This window comes from Solanum verrucosum, unplaced genomic scaffold (assembly GCF_900185275.1).
Source record: "Solanum verrucosum unplaced genomic scaffold, falcon-dt-bn FXZP01000049.1, whole genome shotgun sequence".
Classification (NCBI taxonomy): domain Eukaryota; kingdom Viridiplantae; phylum Streptophyta; class Magnoliopsida; order Solanales; family Solanaceae; genus Solanum; species Solanum verrucosum.
The window spans coordinates 4,747,063-4,769,012 of NW_026020221.1; the positions used below are offsets into that span (position 1 = coordinate 4,747,063).

General features: G+C 36.5%; 4 protein-coding genes across 5 annotated transcripts; 2 read left to right on the forward strand and 2 right to left on the reverse strand.

Moving 5' to 3' along the window:
* Window positions 1-556: 556 nt before the first annotated feature.
* Window positions 557-2,536, reverse strand: LOC125831130 (probable metal-nicotianamine transporter YSL7). The gene has a single exon (XM_049510314.1). It carries the CDS (start codon window positions 2,534-2,536, stop codon window positions 557-559), a length of 1,980 nt encoding a protein of 659 aa, XP_049366271.1.
* Window positions 2,537-4,892: 2,356 nt separating this feature from the next.
* LOC125831364 (dihydrolipoyl dehydrogenase 1, chloroplastic-like) lies at window positions 4,893-14,357 on the reverse strand. Of its 2 annotated transcripts, none has more exons than XM_049510559.1 (15): window positions 14,020-14,357; window positions 11,891-12,037; window positions 11,074-11,208; window positions 10,869-10,986; window positions 10,256-10,380; window positions 8,952-9,077; window positions 8,793-8,873; window positions 6,866-6,928; window positions 6,713-6,787; window positions 6,557-6,635; window positions 6,353-6,453; window positions 5,999-6,112; window positions 5,673-5,786; window positions 5,441-5,512; window positions 4,893-5,317 (listed from the first exon to the last, which is right to left on the reverse strand). In XM_049510559.1, exons 1-15 carry the CDS (start codon window positions 14,332-14,334, stop codon window positions 5,270-5,272), a joined length of 1,713 nt encoding a protein of 570 aa, XP_049366516.1. In that variant the 5' UTR covers window positions 14,335-14,357; the 3' UTR covers window positions 4,893-5,269. The 2 variants fall into 2 exon arrangements, with proteins under 2 accessions (XP_049366516.1, XP_049366517.1); XM_049510560.1 differs by having other exon boundaries at window positions 5,207-5,345.
* Window positions 14,358-15,767: 1,410 nt separating this feature from the next.
* Window positions 15,768-18,715, forward strand: LOC125831370 (scarecrow-like protein 14). Its single transcript, XM_049510565.1, has 2 exons — window positions 15,768-15,890; window positions 16,449-18,715. Exon 2 carries the CDS (start codon window positions 16,470-16,472, stop codon window positions 18,711-18,713), a length of 2,244 nt encoding a protein of 747 aa, XP_049366522.1. The 5' UTR covers window positions 15,768-15,890; window positions 16,449-16,469; the 3' UTR covers window positions 18,714-18,715.
* Window positions 18,716-20,558: 1,843 nt separating this feature from the next.
* Window positions 20,559-21,093, forward strand: LOC125831148 (dehydrin HIRD11-like). Its single transcript, XM_049510331.1, has one exon. It carries the CDS (start codon window positions 20,601-20,603, stop codon window positions 20,874-20,876), a length of 276 nt encoding a protein of 91 aa, XP_049366288.1. The 5' UTR covers window positions 20,559-20,600; the 3' UTR covers window positions 20,877-21,093.
* Window positions 21,094-21,950: the final 857 nt, after the last annotated feature.

Here is a 21,950-nt window from a genome sequence, read left to right on the forward strand (position 1 = left end):
TAGTTCATCAAAGAGCGTGCAGCATTTTGCTAGTTATGTGGTGCAAAAGGAAAGGGAGCAACAGATGTAGGAAACAAAATCATAAATTGTCCATCTACATGAAAATGACAGCTAAAAAGACGTGAAAGACGACTAGCAACGAAGGGTCTGGCTTAGTGATCGATAAAGTGAACTGAGCACCATGAAGTCTCACGTTCAAATCCCAACAGAGACAACATATATATTTGTATTTGACTGACTCCATTTGCGCCTTATTTTCATTCACATTGTGAGATATTCATAGACACCCAGAGAACAAAAGTACAACTTAGTATATGTTGAAGATTAAAAGTACAATAGAAATGAAACAAAATTGCTATTAAAACAAGCAAAATACGTCTGTAAATTTGAAAAGAACAAGGGTATATAGAAACAGAACTTGTTTTAACTTTACTAAATAACAAAATACAGATACCTCAAAATAAGATGCTGAGCTAAAATAACCTAATTTGGACTGTTAAAGACAATCAAAAGACTCTGATTAGACTTAAGTGGAAGGGCTAATAGTGGTCTGTGACTAAAGTTTCAAGCAAAATGGAGCTTTGACACCAGCTAGAGCAAGAATAGATGCTGGAATTCCCCACAATGAGTCGCCACAAATTAGACCAGAAGCCACTGCAGGTCCAAAATCTTTAGCCTTCTGCTTGTTATACATTTGCATACCGAATAGGATCAATGAGCCTAGACACATGTCGATGGCAAAGTAGCCTCCAAGGTAAAATGGAATGGCCATGCACATTGGACTCGGAATGAATCGATAAATTCTGTACTTGGTCTCAAATTTCTTCAGCAGTTGAGTCACTAGGTTGATGAGAATAGCAGCGACAAAGAAGCAAATAGAGAGGTTGAGGCAATGTTTGGGTAGACTTCCAAAACCTTCGACGCCAAGTAGGGCGATTCCACGATACATGAGAGCATATGGTGCAGGGTATGAACCTTCTGGATCACCTAATCGATAGGCAGAGTTAAAAATCCAGAAGACTAGAGGGGTTATGACACATCCCATTGCAGTTCCAATGAGTTGGCTAAAGAACATGGAACGTGGGGATGTAAGGGTTAAGTAACCAGTCTTGAAATCTCCCATCAAGCCAGAAGCTGTGTCTAGTATGCTCATCACCAAACCACATGAAGCAAGTCCAGCAATCACTCCACCATTCTCCAAACCAACCCAATAACTAAATGTAAGAATTGCAATTTTTCCGTAATTTGAGGCGAGGGACCAATCAGTGAGGCCTGCTCCATAAGAATTGCAGAAGGCCAAAATAGGTGCAATTAAATAGGCAACCAAAACATGATACCATTTGAGCGAGTGGAAGATCATGGGTACCACAATGATAGATACGACCGCAATACCAGCGTATCCCCCAGCAGCTGCCCAGTTGGGAATCTGATCTCTCAAGAAGTATTCGTTTTGTATCTTTTCATCTTCATCGTCTTCTTCTGAACAATCTTGCTGAGTACTACTCTTCCTCTTTGTGAAACTTGAGATTGTGACCACCAACATGTAGGCAAAATGGAAAAGACCATCACCAAGCATCATGGCAATTGCGATAAATACCCTGTATCCTTGGATACCATGAAGACTCGTTGCAGATAATTGGGCAGAGTACCAGTCGCCTTTCTTTGCTTCAATCATTGGCCACATGAAAGCCCACGAGACTATAGCACCCGTTAGCAATGATATGTTGACCATGTAGGGGCAAAGCATACCAACTCCAACATAGGTGGATGAGAAATCAAAGTATAACCTTTTGGCATATGCTTGGGAACCAAATGTATGCAAGCTAGCAAATCCGCAGCCTTCATCACGTGCAAATATCCACTGAACAGCCCCAAATATAAAGCTGAACCCAAACGATTTGAACAAGGAACCAACTTGTTTCTTTGCGAGCTCTGCTCCTTTAGGAGTGTGGAAACAGTTGATCAAGTATGCAGTTGCGGTTCCACTTGGATACGTCAACTTGTACTTCATTATCATCATCTTTCTTAATGCAACAATTGAGAATAGGCCAGCAAAGCTAACAACAAGAAGATAAGGAAGCATCCAAGTAATAGCAAGATTCTTAGTATTAATAGGTAAATTTCCTGCATCAGCCTGAGATGCTATGTATGGACTCATTCCCAACATATAACTTGCTGTGCCACTGCTAAAAGCAATGCCAGAAGAAGCAACGACACACGTCTGTATGACGGTATTCTCCTGTCTAGTAAAAGGCTGTTTCAACATTCCAAATTTCTGAGTAAGAGCCGTCCATGATTTAATTCCGGCGAATCCCAATAGTCCAGCAGCAACATTGAGAGAAGGGATAACACCAGTAGTGAGATTGAGTTTGCAAACAATGAAGTTGAAAACGACACTGAGGATGAATCCAGTAAACATTGCCCTCAACGTAATTTGTTTGTGCCAGGGAGGAACATATTCGTCTTTGAATGCATTCTCTGTTGATGATTCCCCTGCTGCTACAACTCCCAATTCTAGATCAGTATTTGTCACCATTATTAACTAGTAAGTAATTATATTTGAACGAACGAACGAACGAACAAAGAAAGAGAGAAAGTGAAAAGTAAAAATTTGGTGAGAATAAGTTTAGGTTGGATGTCACATCTATTTATACAGGTTTAGAAATAGCGTTTCCTGATTGAAGTAGGCTTTTGTTTAGTCTAATTTGAAATGGAGTCGGAAAAAAAGTTACAATTAAGTAAATTTTATCCTTGTAAATTTGAATTAGCTTATTTTAAGTGTTTTAAAGCTTAAATTCTTACCATAATTATTATCATTACAAACTATAAATTTAGAAATAACGTTTCCTGATTTGAGATGGAATGGGAATAACAATAATTAAACCACTTTAGATGGTTTTTGTTTAGTCTAATTTGACATGAAATGGGAAAATAAGACTACTTTTCCTCATCCCACTCAATCTGAATGGAATGGGATTACAATTACGGTTTCCTAATGGGAAACTGTAAGAAAAACTTACCAAAATAAACTATATTCCTAAATTAATCAAGGTCTTTTTGTAGAATATATATATAGTACTTTTGACGGTTACAAATACAATTAAACCTTTTTTTATATTTTTTTCTCTCACACTAGTCCTTCCATTTAATATTAGTTGACATTACTATAAATAATTGTATTAAATTATTTGTCAATTTACAAAACCAAAATAGTTAAAATTAATTATGTTTTATCCTTGTAAATTTGAATTAGCTTATTTTAAGTGCTTCTAAGCTAAAATAATTTTTGAATACGAGTATTTTGATAAGTTTAAAGAGTGCTTATAAGCACTTAGTTTTAAACTAAAACGCTAAAAATAAGCCACAAGTTAGAAATTCTAACTTATGACTTTTGGCTTATAAGTAAAAATGAAAAGCCAATCCATATAGGCTATATTCTCATGTTTGATTGGTAAGTGGAAAATATTTTTGAAAAATTATTTTTTAGTGTTTGGTTGGTAAATAAAAAACATTTTCCAGAAAATATCTTTCATTTTACGCTAGACAGTAGAAAATACTTTTTAGGAAAATAGTTTTAGACCTGGAAACCAATTTTGATAACCGATCCAAGATTTGAACCCGGTACCCGAACCAAGACACGAACCCGACGACAAATTCGAGATCTGACCCCAACACCCCATCCAGAAAATGATCCTAACTCTCGACTTAAGATTCAATGTCAACCTCGACACCTAGACCGGGACACGACCCCGACGAACAATATGGAATTCCACCCCGAGACCCGACTCAAGACCTCACCCTAACTCTCAATCGGAACCTCTGACATTCAAATTGGGACTTGTCCCGACATACAAACCTAGACAAAAGACGGACACGAGACCTGAACTTGACTCCCGACTCAGAATTTGACATTCAAACTAGACTCGACCCTAATCCCGACCCCAACACCCGGCCTTGATGAGTGATTCAAGATTTGGTCTCTGCATCCGACTTTGGACTCGACTTCGACCTCGACCATGATCCCGACATCCGACCCCAAATCAGGACCTAATACCCAATCTGAGATCTAATACCTGAATTGGAATACGACACTCGAATCGGGACCCAAAATCCAAATTCTGAACTGGATCCCACCTCGACATCTGACCTGAGATTCGACTTCGAACCGAGACCTAACTACACCATCATATATGAGATCCAAATTTCAAACTGAGACTCGACCCCAACACCCAATGCGTGACCCGACTTTAACATCCAACCCCGACTCTCGATTCAGGACCCAACTTTCAAATCGAAACTCGATCCTGACTCTCAACATGGGATTCGAATCCAATACCCGACCTGAGATCCAACTTTCAAATTGGAACCTGACTCCTAATACATGACCTAACTTTCAAATGTGGACTTGAACCCGACTCTAACTTGGGACCTGACTATAAACTACATTCAACTATTATTTTGTATTTCGTTGCTTTGTGTACCGTGGATTGTATCGACGAGATTTTTAACATACTCTAAATAGATGGAGTTGCATCTTATCTTTATGGTTCATTTAATTTCGATCACTTGACTTGGGACCGTGGAACTTGTTTTTCCTACTTCCACTTGGGAAGTCATTTTCTCATTTTTAATGAAGTTTTTTTTAGAAAAAATGTTTACCAAAGCTTATAACCAACCGAACATGATGTTTTTCTCCGTTCCGAACGCAGAGTTCTGTTCTCATAATTGGTTCAATGACTGCTCTTGATCTTTTATGATTTTATAGATTCCATATAAAATTTATTGCATTGGTACTACTTGGTTTCACTTGATTCAAGTGTCCCTTGTCATAAAATATGGAAAAAGAAAAATCAGAGTCGGAATTTACAAGCATTTGATGGTTACTACACTAAACGTTTCATTGGACTCTGCACTAGCAAATTACACATGAACTATCAATACAAAGCATAAACCAAATAGAGGCAGAGCCTATGAGCCTCCTCTGTTCTGCAATTACAACAAAACATTCATCTTCTTACAACATTTGAAAAGGCTTCCTGGAGCACTACTTAAGAATGTCGATTTTCACTTCACACCAACACTCCAAGGCCTCAGTAAAATACCCTGGAATCAGTGTATCAGTTTCTCATGAAAACCTGATTTGCAACTTAATTGATATGCAGCAAGGCAACCAAATCTATCCTTGTTACATCTCAGTGCTTTGTTGAGATGATCCTCTAGCGAGACCGGTGGTGCAGTAGTTCCCTCAAACACATTAGGCTTCAGAATTTCAGACAGCAACTGATTCACTAAGTGGGCGATGGTCGTGACTAGTTACCTGGTTGAATTTTTTCCAATTCCTTTAGCTAGTCAGAGAAAATGTTGTAAAATTAACAAGTTTACTATTAAAGTGGTTTACTTTTTCGCCTAGTCTATCCTATAACGACACACAAAGGCTTACCTTAGCAGATTTGAACAGTTCATCAAGGACTTCAGACAATGTTGGATGTGCGTGCACTGCAAACTTTATATCCTGCAAGATATCACAACAAAAATATAATCAGAAAAGAGAAAAGTTCAACATGTTTATGGAGAGATTGAAGGAGGTCAAAACTGAAGCTCCCAAGTCCCAACCCAAAAGAGGGAAAAAATAACATAATCTTGAGATAAAATAGCGTCGCATAATGGATAACCTGAATGGACGTTCCCAATGCTATGGCGTTGGACGCTTCATGAATGAGGTCAGCAGCATGCATACCAAAGATATGAACTCCAAGAATTTCCCCATTGTCTGGTCTGTATATCAACTATATATATCAAAGAAGCAGTAAACAGGTTAGGATATCTCAATCCAAAACACAATTTGAATGTGTCAGATTAGTGACGAAAGGGTCCGCAAGTCGGATTATAACCAAATATCTAGCTATAGGAACTCAACATTCGAGGACACATGAATCTCAACCATTATGGTTTCCGATGAAATGAAAACACTATTCAAGAGGTAAAAGACGAGTAGAACCTTTGCAAGTCCTTCCCCTTCATTTTCTGCCAGTGCCTTTGTGTTTGCCTTAAAGCTTGTTTTTGCAATGCTTATCTCAAACCCCTCTTTTTCAGCTTTCTCTCGAGCTTGCGGCTGCAAAATGTAGAAGCCAGTTTAAGAAAAAACTATGTAAAAGAAGTTTGCCACCTAGTTAATCCCATCAACCATGGAAAGAATGATTTGTGAGTATGTTGAAGTATTCAATATCCTCCTCCAATTATTAACAAGTTCGCAAAGAAACTTGAACATAATAAGAGCATTATCAACAAGGAGACCGCAAAATCTAAGTGGTCTCTCATCACAAAGCAGTCCAGAAAGAAATTCAGTTTTCACCTCTGTCAACCCAACCATGCTGATTTCAGGATGAGTAAAACAAGCAGCTGGAATGCTCAAATGGTTAAGCACGTGGTCTCTTCCCGAGACTTGTTCGACAACTATTTCATAAGAAAAGGTCATACTGAGTTGTAATATGATAGCGATTTTAAAGGAAAACGGTTGACTGTATAGAAGATATCCATGACATAATGTAATACACACCAGATATTCCCTGAGCACTGGCTGCATGAGCAAGCATCATTTTACCATTTGCATCACCAATGCAATAAAGGTGAGGTACCTAGTGGTAAAAGTATTATTAGAACAACACTAACAGCCATGTGGAAGCATATCGACAATAGTGTAGTTCCAACTAACCAAATTTCCATCAGCATCAACAACTCGCATACGCTCATCAACAGGGATAAAACCTCGTTGCGTCAACACGTTAATCTGCAAAAGTTGACCATTAAAATGCACAAAATCCTGGTATAGATGAATGCTATTGTATGTTTTTATGCGAAGACATACATTCTCCAGGCCTAGACCATTCGTGAATGGCGCTCTGCCAGTTGCAATTAGAGCTGCATCAACCTAAAAAAAGAAAACAGAGGTCACTCACTTGATTTTTTTCACAAACCTGCAAATTAATAAAAATATCATAATTCCGTTTCACGTTCTTTAGGATTTATGAAGTATAATTGTAAAGAAATGGATCTTGAGTCTAACTCAACCTCAAAAGCTAGCTTATGAGGGGATGATTGCCCAAGTTGATATAGAAGTTCAACTTTTCCTCATTTGGTGTTGTCAAAGCACGCTTAAGCCTTGAAGTGAGGCCATAACGTGTTGATCTCTTTGCCTTGCTTAATGTACGCTTCAGTGTCGTCATCAAGGTTCTAAGACATATTTTTTCTAGTGATTCGGCCACACTAAACTATTGATATTTCACTTTATCGTAAAAAAAATTCAAAATTCTTTGTCCATATATTTGTCATTCATAATTAGTAGTCTTGGACTAAACATATATATTTGTACTTTTCTCCATTTGCGCTTTTTTTCATTCAAATTGTGAGATATTTCATAGACACTCAGGGAACAAAGTACACCAAAGTATATGTTGCAGATTAAAGGTTCAAGTTCATTGGTTGTGCAATAGAAATGAAACAAAATTGTTATTAGGCATAATACATATATTGGACCCTAAACTTGGCTTCAAATTTTAACTTTGACCTCCAACTTTCGTAATGCACAAACAGACACTTTAATTATCCAACTTTTAAATAAATAAACACGCGATTTTTACAGCCAAAGAGCGTGAAATGCAAACGTTCCAACGTGTATTAGTGAGTCACTCAATGGCTGCCAACTAATAAAATATTTTACACATCGATTTTAGAACAAAAAAAATCAAAATTAATTTTAATTTATATACAAGAATAAAATGAATTCCTCCTAATGGTTTTTAGAGCTTGGAGCTCATTGTTTGACGGAGCTTAGAGGTTTGTTGATGGCTGACTTCTTGGTTTAGGTGTTTGTGTTTGTTGGGTCTGTTTTCATGGGGTTTGGGGGGTCATTTGGTTGCTGTTTTGTGTCTGGCTCGAGCTGCTGGTTGCAGCAGTGTTGTTTCGTGATGATTCTCGCCGGAGATGGCGGATCTGATGGGTTTGGGGTCGGGTATTTGGTGGGTTTAGTGAGCTCGAAGCTCGTTCGCTTCATGGGTTGTGCTCCGGTGTGGAGGAAGAAGAAGAGCGGCTGGGTTGGAGGTGTTTGGAGTTGGGAGCTGCTGGTTGTATGAGGTTGAAGCCAGCTCGTTGGTGGTGGCGTGAGCGGAGGGAAGAAGAAGAAAATGAATGGAGGTTTTGGGTGGTTTCAAGTGGTGTTTGTTAGCCGGAAAAGGGTGGAGCAATGGATGTGTTTATTCACTTGTTTGGGGGTCATTTGGTGGTGGCGTTTTGCCTGAAAAAGAAGAAAATGAATGGGGTTTTGGGTTGCCGGAGATTGGCCGGAATCCAGGGTGGTAGAGTTGTCAAATTACTCCTAACTCGCGCAAAATATGTGCCCATTATGTGTTTTGCCAGGTAGGACTCGCGTGTTTATTTATTAAAAGGTTGGATAGTTAAAGTGCTTGTTTGTGCACTATGAAAGATGGAGATCAAAGTTAAAATTTGAAGTCAAGTTTAGGGTCCAATATATGTATTATGCCTTGTTATTAAAACATGCAGAATACGTCTATAAATTCGAAACATCAAGAATATATAGAACACAACTTGTCTTAATGCTACTAAATATTCAAATACACATACCTTAAAAAAACATGTTAAGCAAAATAATCTAATTTTGATTGTTAAAGACAATCAAAAGACTCTAAAGCAATGTCCTCCAGACAAAATTTTGTGAAATGCCTGTACATGTTTTAATAAAAACCAAAAACGAAAAAAGCTCAATAATATTGTATTACCTCCAAAGTGTCCTTTACTTCTTTAGTCTTGGCGTCAGTTAGCTCAATAACAACTGGTCTCCCATCCTTTGCCGGGGTGATCTGTACGAATTATTAGGGAAGAATTAAGATATTTGGAAACTTGTGGTTGAGATAACATAAAACAAGAGAGATCAATACCTTCGTTGCAAACACTCCAGTGTGATAATCAATTTTCCTTGGATTTACCAGAATCCTTTGAGCTAACTTACTAATCTCTGGATCAAATCCAGGCATAAGTTGATCTAGAGCTTCAATAAAAGTAACCTGTGAACAAAATGACTGTTAGTTAGCTGGCGTTTTAAAGAGAACTTCAAAATCATTGTGGTACTTTTAGAGGAAGATTAAGCTCTAAGAACATTTCAAACAAGCAAAGTGCAAGGTTAAATAACTATTGTTGCTAGTGTTCTCTTCTCCATTATGTTCAACGTAACTAATTCATTGTTGTATCTCCCTCTTCATACTTGATTTCATTATGCTTTACTTGAGCCGAGGGTCTATAGTAAACAGTTTATAGGAGTAAGGGCTGCATACATAGAACCCTCCCCAGACTCCATTTGTGGGATTACACGGTATGTTGTTATTGTTAGTTTAATTTAAGAACAACTCCCCCACTTGTGTGAGGTTTGCTAATTTTGTCGGCCCAAGCCTGAATAAAAGAGGTCGTGGTAGGTTGATACGTCAAACTAGTTAATTAATGATGAATCCTATCTATACATATGAAACAGATCCAAATGGAAAGTTACGATTCATATAGCTGACCTCAACTAGTTAGTTTGATCTGACACTTTATTGTTTTCGTGCTTGAAAAAGTAAAGCAAGGCTTGTTCTCTTAGCAAGCAGAGATGAAGTATAACTTCGGTAAAGGTCAAAAGCTAAGCCATTCTGAACCTAGGATATACTAAGATTGCAATCAGCAAAACTTTCAATATGCAAGATTTTAGGATGGCAGTACTGTAGACAACAAGTAACATAAACAATTCAAAGATTGGACAATAAGACCGTCAGAATTTTGAAATGTAACGTTTCACAAAGAATGAAACGAGATGTAGGTACATAGTAACAAAAAAGAGAACAGTCACCACAACATATAGTGTGATACCAGGCAAATGATCACATCACAAAGGAAAGAAAAGACCTATATATTTGAAATGGCACATTTTGGTTCAGGTTCCTTTTCAAATGGCAAGTTTCGGTTTCAAAGGTTGATGACATTCTGAAACAAATTGAATAGCAGAATATTAAGTACATAAAAATTAGATTTCAGTTTTCACAATTGAAACAAAATTACCTGCGAAAATGGTCAAACCTTTTCGAAAAGAGTCATCAAGTTTTAGCTAGAGGTTTGATTTGGCCAATTTTGCCTAACAACAACATTCAAAGGTGGAAAGATGGAACAGCGGTCTTAAGAAAATGAATTAGAGATTTAAAAGTGGCGAAACTACCTCACTACCAAGTGCGGTATACACATCACTAAATTCAAGTCCAATATAACCACTTCCTACTATAGCTATCCATTCAGGTACAAACTCAAGTTTGAGAGCATGGTCGCTGGTAATCACAGTCTTCCCTGAAAATTTATATGAATTGTATGACTTAATGGTGAGGATGCACCTTCCAAAAGGTACCACATCTTAAAAGAAGAAGGCATAATCCTTAAACATACACTCAAACTTGGTCTCAGCTAGCAAGTAAACACTCCAACTTTGAGTATGCACATCTAGACACCTCAACTCATCTCTACTATGTCAGTTGAGCAATCCAACTTACAAAATGATCATCTAGGCACCTCCAATATTTATGTGTCACGTCAGTGTCGCGTGTTCCCGAGACACGGTGGGGACAATTTGGAGCATTTAGTTGTCAGTTGAGATCAAGTAAAGGTGTCTAGATGTGCACTCTCAAAGTTGGGAGTGCTCACTTGCTAGCTGAGGCCGAGTTTGAGTGTTTGATTATGTATTATGCCACAGAACAAAGCCTGCAATATCAGACCACACGTAATTTTTAAGGAATCTTGACAAAAATGTAGCAAGAACGGAAAGAATAAAGAAAATTTACCATCAACTTCAATGCCTCTAGGAACAAAAGGGACAGAACCGGTAGCGATAATTATATCCCTTGCGGTAACTTCACTGCCAGAAAAACCAACTTTTCCATACTTCACCCTTTGAGGACCCTGAAGTATTCCATCAGCATGTAGGTTAAGATTGAAAGTAGAATAAGTTCTTAATGGATATTTGTTTCACAGCACAGATTGACTTACCGTTATAGTACCCACTCCTGTCAAAATGTCCACACCAAGTGCCTTTAGAGAGTTTGTCAAGTTATTACGAATTTTCGAGGCAAGATTATTAGCATGATCAGCAACTGCTTGCCTGTCATAGCCGGCACCAGAAACCTGTCATTGACATGGAAGAGATTGATCAATCAGCAGACGCTCATCAATCAACAGACTTGGCCACATTTATGAGGACGTCTGGAACTGATGTGGATTATTCAAGAATCAAAATCGATCTGCTTTATAAAAAGGGAAATAAGAAGCAAACTAAAGAAAGTGGATTGGAAAGTGTATGGACAACAGACAATATTTGCCAATTTTCAGATTAGTTCTTTAAACGGCATACCAAGTTCTCCAAGACGATAGTCAAATGATAAATAGGATGTCATAAAACCATAAGTAACCAACTCTGTATGTTCCCCCGGTTCCTTTTTGTTCCAAACTTTTCACATTTTGGGACATATAAAATGTTTGAAATCATTCCACTAGTTATAGAACTCCGTACAACTTTCAAGAAGTCATATCATTTACATATTCAAATTTAAAACTGGATATGACGTTGCTCTATTAATCTTTTCGCCCACTATAATATTTTCTTCTGCTACCACAGCTATAATACATAAGTCAAATGGAGTAATAACTTAAACAATGTGTATATTGAAACAACTTACTATGTAATGCAACAGATATATTAATTTTTGGTCCAGAGTACTAATATAAACGAGGTCGAATATTTAACTTCTAGCTGCTGCAGATACATCCCTAATCATGCAGAGACATTTAGCATAATAAATGGAATCACCTGTATACCCAAAGCTTTCAAGTGATGCTCATTCTTAAGTTCCCGCATCCTACCGCTAACTGCAAGAAGTGCTTTAGATGGAACACAACCTCTGTTTACACAAGTTCCGCCGATTACATCTCCTTCAATGATAGCTGTTTTAAGACCCTGGAAGGAAAGTATAAATTTCCAGTCATCACAACTACGATAGAAGTAACAAGTAACTGTGGGTAGACAACATGCTCAATGGTCAATAATGCCATTTATGCGAGTGAAGTGACAAAGACATGAGGCAGTCGAAACTAACTACAAAAGCGCAGTGTGGATTGGTGTCCATAAAATATTTCTCTTTCTTCTACAGATTAGTATCCTTCCTATTCCCTCCACCCCGTCACGCAAATAAGTGAACAGTTAGTCATTGTTACTAGGATTATGTTCGTACAATCAGTTTGAGAAGGCTTAAAACCAGTCCTTTAGCCTGTAAAAACCATGTTTAAATGAGAATAAGAGACGGATCGTACTAGTGCTAAGAATCCTAATGCCAGTTAGGATATTAGTAAGAACTATTACTTTGCAGCAGTTTGGTGATACCCAAAGAACAAAGTTCTACAAATGTGAGAAAACTCTACAGAACACAAAATGAGAAGGAAAGAACTTGCACACTCAAGGTCTAAACGAGGCACAAGAGGCGGCCTATCAATTTAGTCTTCCTTGGCGCTCTTTACACTGGGGTTGGTTAATCACCCAGCCGGCACATGAGCACGCACCGGGGGTAGGAAGGAGATGCGCGAAGGGGGGCCAAAGCACCTCAACCCCACCACTCACCCGGTGGTTAAACAAGTTCGCTGGTCATTCTGCTTCGCGAGTTTCAACAATGACCATTCTGCAGGTTTACCTACATAAACCTCGTTATGAATTCTCCTTCCTTTAAATGACTATTTTGCATGTTCACCTACATAAACCTCACATGACTTCTCCTTCCTCTAAATGACCATACTGCACGTCCACCTACATAAACCTCGTTATGACTTCTCTTTCCTCTTATACGCGATGTCGCGGGCAGCCGTTCACATTGCTGTGACCTATGACTACTCATTTCCACTCATGAATCCCCTTTTCCCTACGAAAAATGTACAAAATTCATACTCCCTCTATCTCAATTTTGAAATGTCAAATTAACTAACTTTTGGAGTTAAATCAAAACCAAACTAATTTATCTTCTGAAATTAAAAGAGAGATATTCAAAAATTACACAAAGCAAAGTTCCAATGCTCCTAGTATCCAATTGAGAATTTTATTTTTATTTTTTTTTAAAAAAGACCATCAAAGTTACTTGGTTTGAATCACATGAAACAAAAAGTACCATAAATATTAGAGGAAAGGCCCAAAATAGTCCCTCATCTTTGGATTAAGACTCAAAGTCACCCCTGAGTTTTCACATGAAGCATTAATAGTTCTTCATGTTTGCAATATTGGTGCACTTTGGTCCTCTTTCAAAATTTTGCCTATTTTTTAACATTGATTTTATTCGTAATTTATGTATGAAATGTTTAATCGTCATTTTATATATTTAGTAGAAATAATAACTCCATGTGAGAGATTGTGTGAAAGAAACATCCTGTTTTGTTTAGTAGAAATCGTATTACAGGTAAAGTCAAGAGGTTCATCACGACAATTTCACGTGCAATAGTATTTCTTTTCTTGCAATGTCATATGTTAAAATATTCTTAGTTTAGTTGCAGTAATATTTATACTGAACAAAACAAAGTGTTCTTCTTTTCACCTTCTCTCACATAGAATATTATTACTACTAAATATATAAAAAGACGATGGAACATTCCTTACATAAAATTATGAACAAAATTAATGTTAAAAAATAGGCAAAAGTTTAGGGGACCAAAAGTGCACTAATATTGCAAACATGAGGATTATTAGTGGCCTATGTGAAAATTCAAGGATGACTTTGAGTCTTTAACAAAAAAATAAGGACTATTTTGGGCCTTCTCTCTAAATATTACTCCATCTGTTTAAATTTAAAAGTTTCTTTTAATTCTATCAAATTTCGTGTCAAAGTCAAAATCATAAAAACAAATTAAACCAAATAGAGTAATTAGATATGATCAAATTGCAAAAATATATAGTACTCGTACCTTCTCCACAGCATGTAATGCAGCACCATGACCACCAACACCAGCACCAATTATAACTAAATCATAATCAAACGACGTCGGAGCATTACCATTTTCAGCTACCGAAGCTGCTACTATCTTATTCCTTAGAAAATTCCTCACTCTCTGAGTCTCACATCGATTAAGCTTCAAAAACTCAAACGCTAAAATCTCATTTCTCAGTCCACAGAACCGAAGATTCTTCAATGGCGTAAAAGACAATTTCTCGATTTGATTTCTGTGTGATCTCTTTAGTACTGAGCAATTTGAAAGAGATAAAACAAATGGTGAATGCATTTTCAAATGGTTTTTATAGTTCAAAAATTCAACATGGAGAGAAGATAATAGATATTTTTTTTAAATTATATTCAGACAGTGAGATAATGGATGAAATGAGGGAGATAAGTCTAAGTGGATAACAATGGTGACGTGGCATGCAATTTATACGTAGTTCAATTGATTATACAGAGTTTAAGAAAGAAACACTTTTTGTCACACGTCCTACTTGACAGTTTGCGTGAATTGTACTTGAACTGATTTGTATGTATCAAGTAGGATATATATATTTACGTATTTAATTTTATATAAATTTTAGTATCGACTTATACATACCCAAAATTAAAAACGTAAATATCAACTGAAGTTGAGTTTCAAAAACATGTTTATGTATAATGCTTAGGGTACACAAAAATCGAACCGAACAATAAATTGAACGGGAAAAATGTTATTGCTTTATTGCTATTTGGTTAACAGGTATTTAATGGTTTGATAAAAAATAATAATTACAGGGTTATCGATTCAGTTTTGGTTTCTTAATATTGGGTTATAGGGTAAATCAATAACACATTAAGACCGTAGTAATTTACTACTTTACCCCTACTATATATAAATATTTATCTCAATACCTTACTGGTTATTGTGTTTTGCCTTTTGGCCTTCAATTCATACTTTATAGTAATTTTGAGTTCACAACTTTACATTATACAAAACGTCAAAACCTAAAGTAAGAACTTTATTCCTTTTAATTTCTCTTCTGTGTAGCACTTGTATAGTTTTTTTCAGGTAAGTGTTCTATAGAGTTACATTAACGTCATCTCGCATCAAATTGTTAGAGAAGTCATATATTTATTTTATAAGTATTTTCTTGTTTGTTAAATAGAACCGTTAAAAATCAAATTTAATAAATCAAAAATTAATAAATCAAATTGATAATATATAAAATCGAAACGAATGAACCGATGCACTTCAAATGATAGTCATACTTAAATGATTCAACTCCAAATGGGTAAAACTAACCAAAATTGACTAAACTTTTATCATTGATTGGAACAAAGAAAATTAAGGACACTTTTTTTTTCATTTTTATTCCTTTCCATGAAGACCCCATCAGTGGAAAATTTACAATGTCACTTTGTGGTGTGTTTATATTTATATTTTAAGGAAAAGATTCAAATATATCTTCGAATTTTGAGAAAAGATTAATTTATGTCATTTGTTATAGTTTGACTGATCTATATCATTTTTGTTTGAGCGAAAAAAAGTTCATCCATGCCATTATTTATTAACTGAAATGACTTAGATGAGCTATATTTAAAAAATATGAAATTCTCAAATCTAAGTATTTTTGAAAATTTTAAAATTTCATCTCATAAAAATCATATGTTGAAATACTAATGGGTAAAACTAACCAAAATGGACTACACTTTTTTCCATTTTTTTTTTCTTTTTGTGAAGACCCCAACAGTGGAAAAATTGCATTTGTGGTGTGTTTATATTTATAGTATTTTATAACCAAGAAAAGTCAAATACTCAATACCCTTCTTTCTCTTTCTCTTCTTTGATCAAAATTTCAGGTAATTTCTCTGTTCTTAATTTCTTCACTTTTTGTTTTTTTGTGTGTTGAACATAACGTTATCTTTTTTTTTGGATTGATAATCAATTGAGTTCTGGTGATGTAGTTTAAACATTAATTAATTTTCATTTTTTCTGGTTTTTAGTCTTATAGGTTCTTTGTTCTTTCGATTTTTTGTTACTATCTATTGTCTCGTGTAATTCTTTTATCGTATTATTCTGTTATAGTTACTATTCCTTTATTTAGTATGCTTTGTAATGAGTTGTGTAGTATTTTGTATTGGCTTCTTCACTCTTGTTATTTTACTGAGCTAGAAAAAACTTCTCTACTTCCTAAGAAAGTAGGGTAAGGTTTGCGTACACACTATTAACTTCCTCAGATTCTACTCGTGAAATTATACTGAGTATGTTGTTGTTGTTGTTTCCGGGGTTTAAGCTCCGGGTATTGTATTATTAGCATGTTGATCTGAAAAATTCTTCTTTTATTGATAGCTTTATGGTTGAAAAGGATTTTATTTGGAGATGACATTTTGGGGGTTTTGAATACTTGATTCTCGCAGATTTAGTTGAAAATTGATATAATGGGGCAATATCATGAAGCAGGATCTGCAATTAAATTAGAGGATGAAGATTGCTCATTTTTCCCTGATCCGAATCTGATTAATAATCTCAGAGTTAATGACTACTTTCATGAGGATTATGATCCGAATTTGATTAATAATCTCAGAGTTAGTGATAATTTAGTCAACAGGAATGTTGATATTAGTAGTCCATTTCAATCTGATTTCGGACGAAATACTTTAGTCCCATCAACTGCAGATGAATTTCATGAGGATTATGATTTCAGTGATGGGGTTCTTAAGTATATAAATCAGATGCTTATGGAAGAGGATATTGAAGAAAAGACTTGCATGTTTCAAGAATCTGCAGCTCTTCAAGCTGCAGAAAGATCGTTTTACGAAGTTATTGGAGAGAAGTACCCTTCTTCCGCGAATTGTGAGAAGCCATCCAGTTTAAGTCAAAATGAACGTTATGCTATGGACCACTATAGTGGAAATAGTGGTCGTGACGGCTTACTATGCCCAAATTGGATTCTTGATCTTGGTGAGGATGATGTGTCACATGTTCCCGATGGTGTTGCTTTGCATTCAACTTCTCGGTCATCCAACAGTTTGTCAGGCACTGTCCCGGATGTGCCTGTGGATTCTCCTGTGAGCACACTTAGGATTCCTGACATATTTAGTGACGGAGAGTCTGTTATGCAGTTTAAGAAAGGGGTGGAGGAGGCAAGTAAGTTCCTTCCTACGGGCAATAGCTTGTTTGCTGATGTGAGGTATAATGTAGAGGGAAAGGAGCTGCAGTATAAAGAGAGAAAAGATTCAGTAGTAAAGGTTGACAAGTATGGGGAAAAGCAATATACTGAAAGGTCGAGAGGGAAGAAAAACACCCTTCATGAAGGTATAGTAGATTTACCAGAAGGGAGAAATTACAAGCAGTCTGCAGTGTTTTCTGAATCAACTGTTCGATCGGAAATGTTTGATAGGGTGCTGCTATGCAGCGCAGGGAAAAATGAATCTGCTCTTCGTGAAGCCTTCCAGGCAATATCAAGGCAAAATGCATCAAAGAATGGCCCTTCAAAGGGATCTAACGGTAAGAAGTTACAAGGAAAGAAAAAAGGGGGTAAAAGAGATGTAGTAGACTTGAGAACACTCTTGACACTTTGTGCACAAGCTGTTGCTGTAGGTAATCAACGGACCGCAAATGAGCTTCTGAAGCAGATCAGGGAAAGTTCTTCTCCTATGGGGGATGGAATGCAGAGGTTGGCCCATTATTTTGCTGACGGTCTTGAGGCACGGATGGCTGGTTCCGGTACTCATATTTATAGAGCCCTTATTACACGACCTGTATCAGCAACTGATGTCTTGAAAGCGTACCACCTACTGCTTGCTGCCTGCCCGTTCAGGACTATCTCTAGCTTTTTCTCAAATAAGACAATTATGAATCTAGCTGAAAAGGCTTCAACAGTACATATTATAGATATTGGCATTATGTGGGGTTTCCAATGGCCTGGCCTCATACAACGTCTCGCTTCTAGACCAGGTGGACCTCCCAAGCTTCGTATAACTGGGATTGATTTTCCAAATCCTGGTTTCCGACCAGCAGAAAGGGTTGAGGAAACAGGGAAGCGGTTAGCTAATTACGCTGAGAGCTTCAAAGTTCCTTTTGAGTTCAATGCTATAGCACAAAAGTGGGAAACAGTTAAACTCAAGGATCTTAAGATCAATAAGGGTGAGGTTCTTGTGGTAAACTGTCTGTACCGTTTTAGGAATCTACTTGATGAGACTGTGGTGATCAATAGTCCAAGAGATGTTTTTCTGAATCTTATCAGGAGGTTGAATCCAGATGTTTTCATACAGGGGATTGTAAATGGTGGTTATAATGTCCCATTCTTTATCTCACGATTCCGCGAGGCTCTTTTTCACTACTCATCCTTGTTTGATATGCTTGAAACTATTATTCCCCGGGAAGTTCACGAGAGAATGCTGGTTGAAAAGAATATACTTGGTCAGGAGGCAATGAATGCCATCGCGTGTGAAGGTGCTGAGAGAATTGAGAGACCAGAAACATACAAGCAATGGCAAGTCAGAATTCTGAAGGCTGGTTTTCGGCAGCTTCCTTTAGATGAGGAGATCATGAGAATGACAACAGAACGATTCAAGGTGTATGACAAGAATTTCATTATTGACGATGATAGTGAATGGCTACTGCAGGGATGGAAGGGTCGTATCGCATTTGCACTTTCAACATGGAAGGCAGCTTATTGAAGGAGCACATTCAGCAGCCATGATACCCCTCTGCCCCTTGTAAACAACGAGCTCATGAACGGTACTCACTTTACCAAGTGCTAGTTATTAATTTGGTCATTTCTCTAGTGTTAATTCAACAAGCACAAATGTGAATTGCTATGTTCATAACACTGATTTGCTTATGGAGCAGTGGAAGCAGAACTTCATTTGCTGTCTTCCTCCCCTAACGCGTTGAACTGTGGCATCAACAACAGGAGAGAGGAATGACAAAACAATTTTTGAGCAGCATTTGTGTCTGGTACTACTCGTTTTTCTAGAACATAACATTATAAAGTATTGAGCAAATAGGCGATGTGTATTGCAATTGGTTTCTCTTCGTTTATGTTTCTCCAAATAATTCCAGTATGTTATAGGCCGGTATCTCTCTACTAATAAAGGTGAGTTCCGGCATGCTTATTCTTCATTGGCTTCTTCTTATCAATCATGAGTAGCATTTTGATATTGATATTGATGTTTAATATTTGAGCCGGGGGTTTATAGGAACAACCTCTCTACCTTTGAACCGAGGTTTCTATGATGAATTTTTTTGATGACCAATTAATTAAACAAAATTTGTGATGACCAATTACCTGATGTATAGATGATTTTGCTAATGTGAAAGATAAATAGGTAGCTTGCATATTGATCAGCCTTTTAGATTTGGATAATATGTGTAGTACTTTTTTTTTTTTTAATTTACCCACCCCTAGGAGCTCCCATCCCTTTTGCTCCCTTGGTGATTCGAACTCGCAACCTTCGAGTTGGAAGTGAGGGGTGCTTACCATCCGAACAACTCCCTCTCGTCATATGTGTAGTACTTAACTTACTCCTTGTCACAATTCTTTGGTTCATTCTTGGGCTCTTCTTTCACGATAAGCATCTTAATGCACACTCCTTGTCACAATTCTTAAGATCATTCTTGGATTCTTTTTCTAGGGTAAACATATTCTTGATCTCTCATTAAAGCTCAATAGTCTTGTCTTGCATCTCCTTAATTTCCAAAGCTTCTTCCAAGTTCTTTAATGGAAGTAGGACACCACAGATGCTATAAGGTCATTAGACAGGATATGACATATCTTCAGCTTACCGAGGACATGATCCTAAATATGAGAGCATGTAAGTGATTAGACAAGACACGATACTATTACTACTATTATCACATGAGAGCATGTAAATTATTGGACCGGCGATGATACTACTACTCGAATATTTTCTCTCAAATAAGACAAGTCTGCACGTAGCTTTCGATCTCCCCTCTAATTTGTGGCCAATAACTTGCCGACTCCAAAAGTGCTCGCGTGCCTTGTTGGCCCCGGATAACCAGTCCACTTATAACAAATGTCATGACAATTTAACTAAACAACAAATAAAAGTCGATTCGATTACATATTTTATTTTTCAAATTTGATGCCTATTTTTACTTTTACGAAATTATATTAACTATATTGTTCAGTCAAAAATTAATTTCACGTTTTGATTTATATAATATAGTTTGAATTTCAAAAGTACATATTTAAAATTTACATAAAAATACTACATATTATTAAAAAAAAATCAATTCAAATATCTAAACATGCATATAACCTAAATTTACGTCACATAAATTGAATGAGAGAGAGTAATTAAAATGGAATGGATTGAATGGAATTTGGAGGGAGTATCCATTTTCTTTTTTTAAAGTAGATGTTCGTGTTGGAACCATGTACACGTAACAAGGTTAAAAATGTAAATTTGTCAAATGAAATATCGTGCCGACGAATCTCCCTTTTCCCTCAATAAATACCTCGCTCTCACTCACCATTTTCCTCACACAATTGACAATTCTGCTGAACCCCAAAAAAAACTCATTTTCTCATCTGATCAAATATGGCAGGAATCATCCACAAAATTGAGGAGAAACTCCACATCGGAGGAGGCCACAAGGAAGAAGAACACAAAAAGGAGGAACACAAGGGAGAAGGACACAAGAAGGAGGAGCACAAGGAAGGATTTGTTGAGAAGATAAAAGATAAGATCCATGGTGAAGAAAGTGGAGAGCATCACAAAGATGGAAAGGAGAAGAAGAAGAAGAAAGACAAAAAGGAGAAGAAGGAGAAAAAGCATGATGGACATGATAGTAGCAGCAGCAGCGACAGTGATTAGATCTGATCTGCTCGTATCTGAACTGATTGATTTCCTATTTACCTAACAACAACTCATCTATAGTATTTTCTGCTATAGATCTATCTATCTATGTGAGAAAAAGAAAAAAAAAACAGAAAAAATGGAAAAGAAGATCTCGTGTTTATCTGCTTTTGTTGTGATTTGTGAATGTACTCGTCTTTTGGACGGTTTGTGAATGTGGTGATATTATAATAAAACTTGCAGTTCTTAAATAATTTGACTTTGTTTCGAATTATAGTATTTCTCTGCACGTTACCAAAGAAACTGATGTATTGACATCACAGACAAACTGATGTGTTCACGTTGGTCGGAATGACTCAGTTAATTTGGAGGATGATTATCTACACTATAAATCGGAATTGATCCCTCTGTCTTTCGAGTTGAGACTATCGCATAAGATTTGTCTCTAATGCACAATTTTATCATCAACTCTATCAATAATTTGTCTTTTGAGTTGAGACTATTTCAAAAGATTTGTTTAATATCATCAACTCGACCAATAATTTGTATCTGAGCAACTATAACAATTAATTCATTTATATGACACCTTATATCAATCTTCACAATATTGTCAAAGTTTCAAGTTGCCCTATGCCTAAGAAAAACACAATTTTATGTAGAACAAAGGCGTGTAGTAAGAAAAATTAGTACCAGAATCAAATGGAAACTCACTACAAACAAATTCAATTTTTATGTTTGATTGATGAAAAGAATCATCTAGTGTTTTTTGTCTCCATTGAATATTAAACCTGAAACCTAAAGGTTCTCAACCCACGCACTGCAAATTGCAAAATATCTACAAAATGGCTGAAGTTGGAAAGGATTTCAATTGCTCAAGTTAGCAATATAGTATATCTAGTTTTCTTGAGAAAATGATCAAAAATAGTCCTTATTATAAAGGGTTGTTTTCTTTTGGTCCTTAATATATTTGACATGATTGATATAGTCCTTATAAAAGGGGTTCAAGATGATCCTTTGCCCTAAAAGTAACAAATTATCAAAATTTTCTGTTAAGTTTGACCCTAGGTCCCATTAAAAATAAATCCAAAGTCT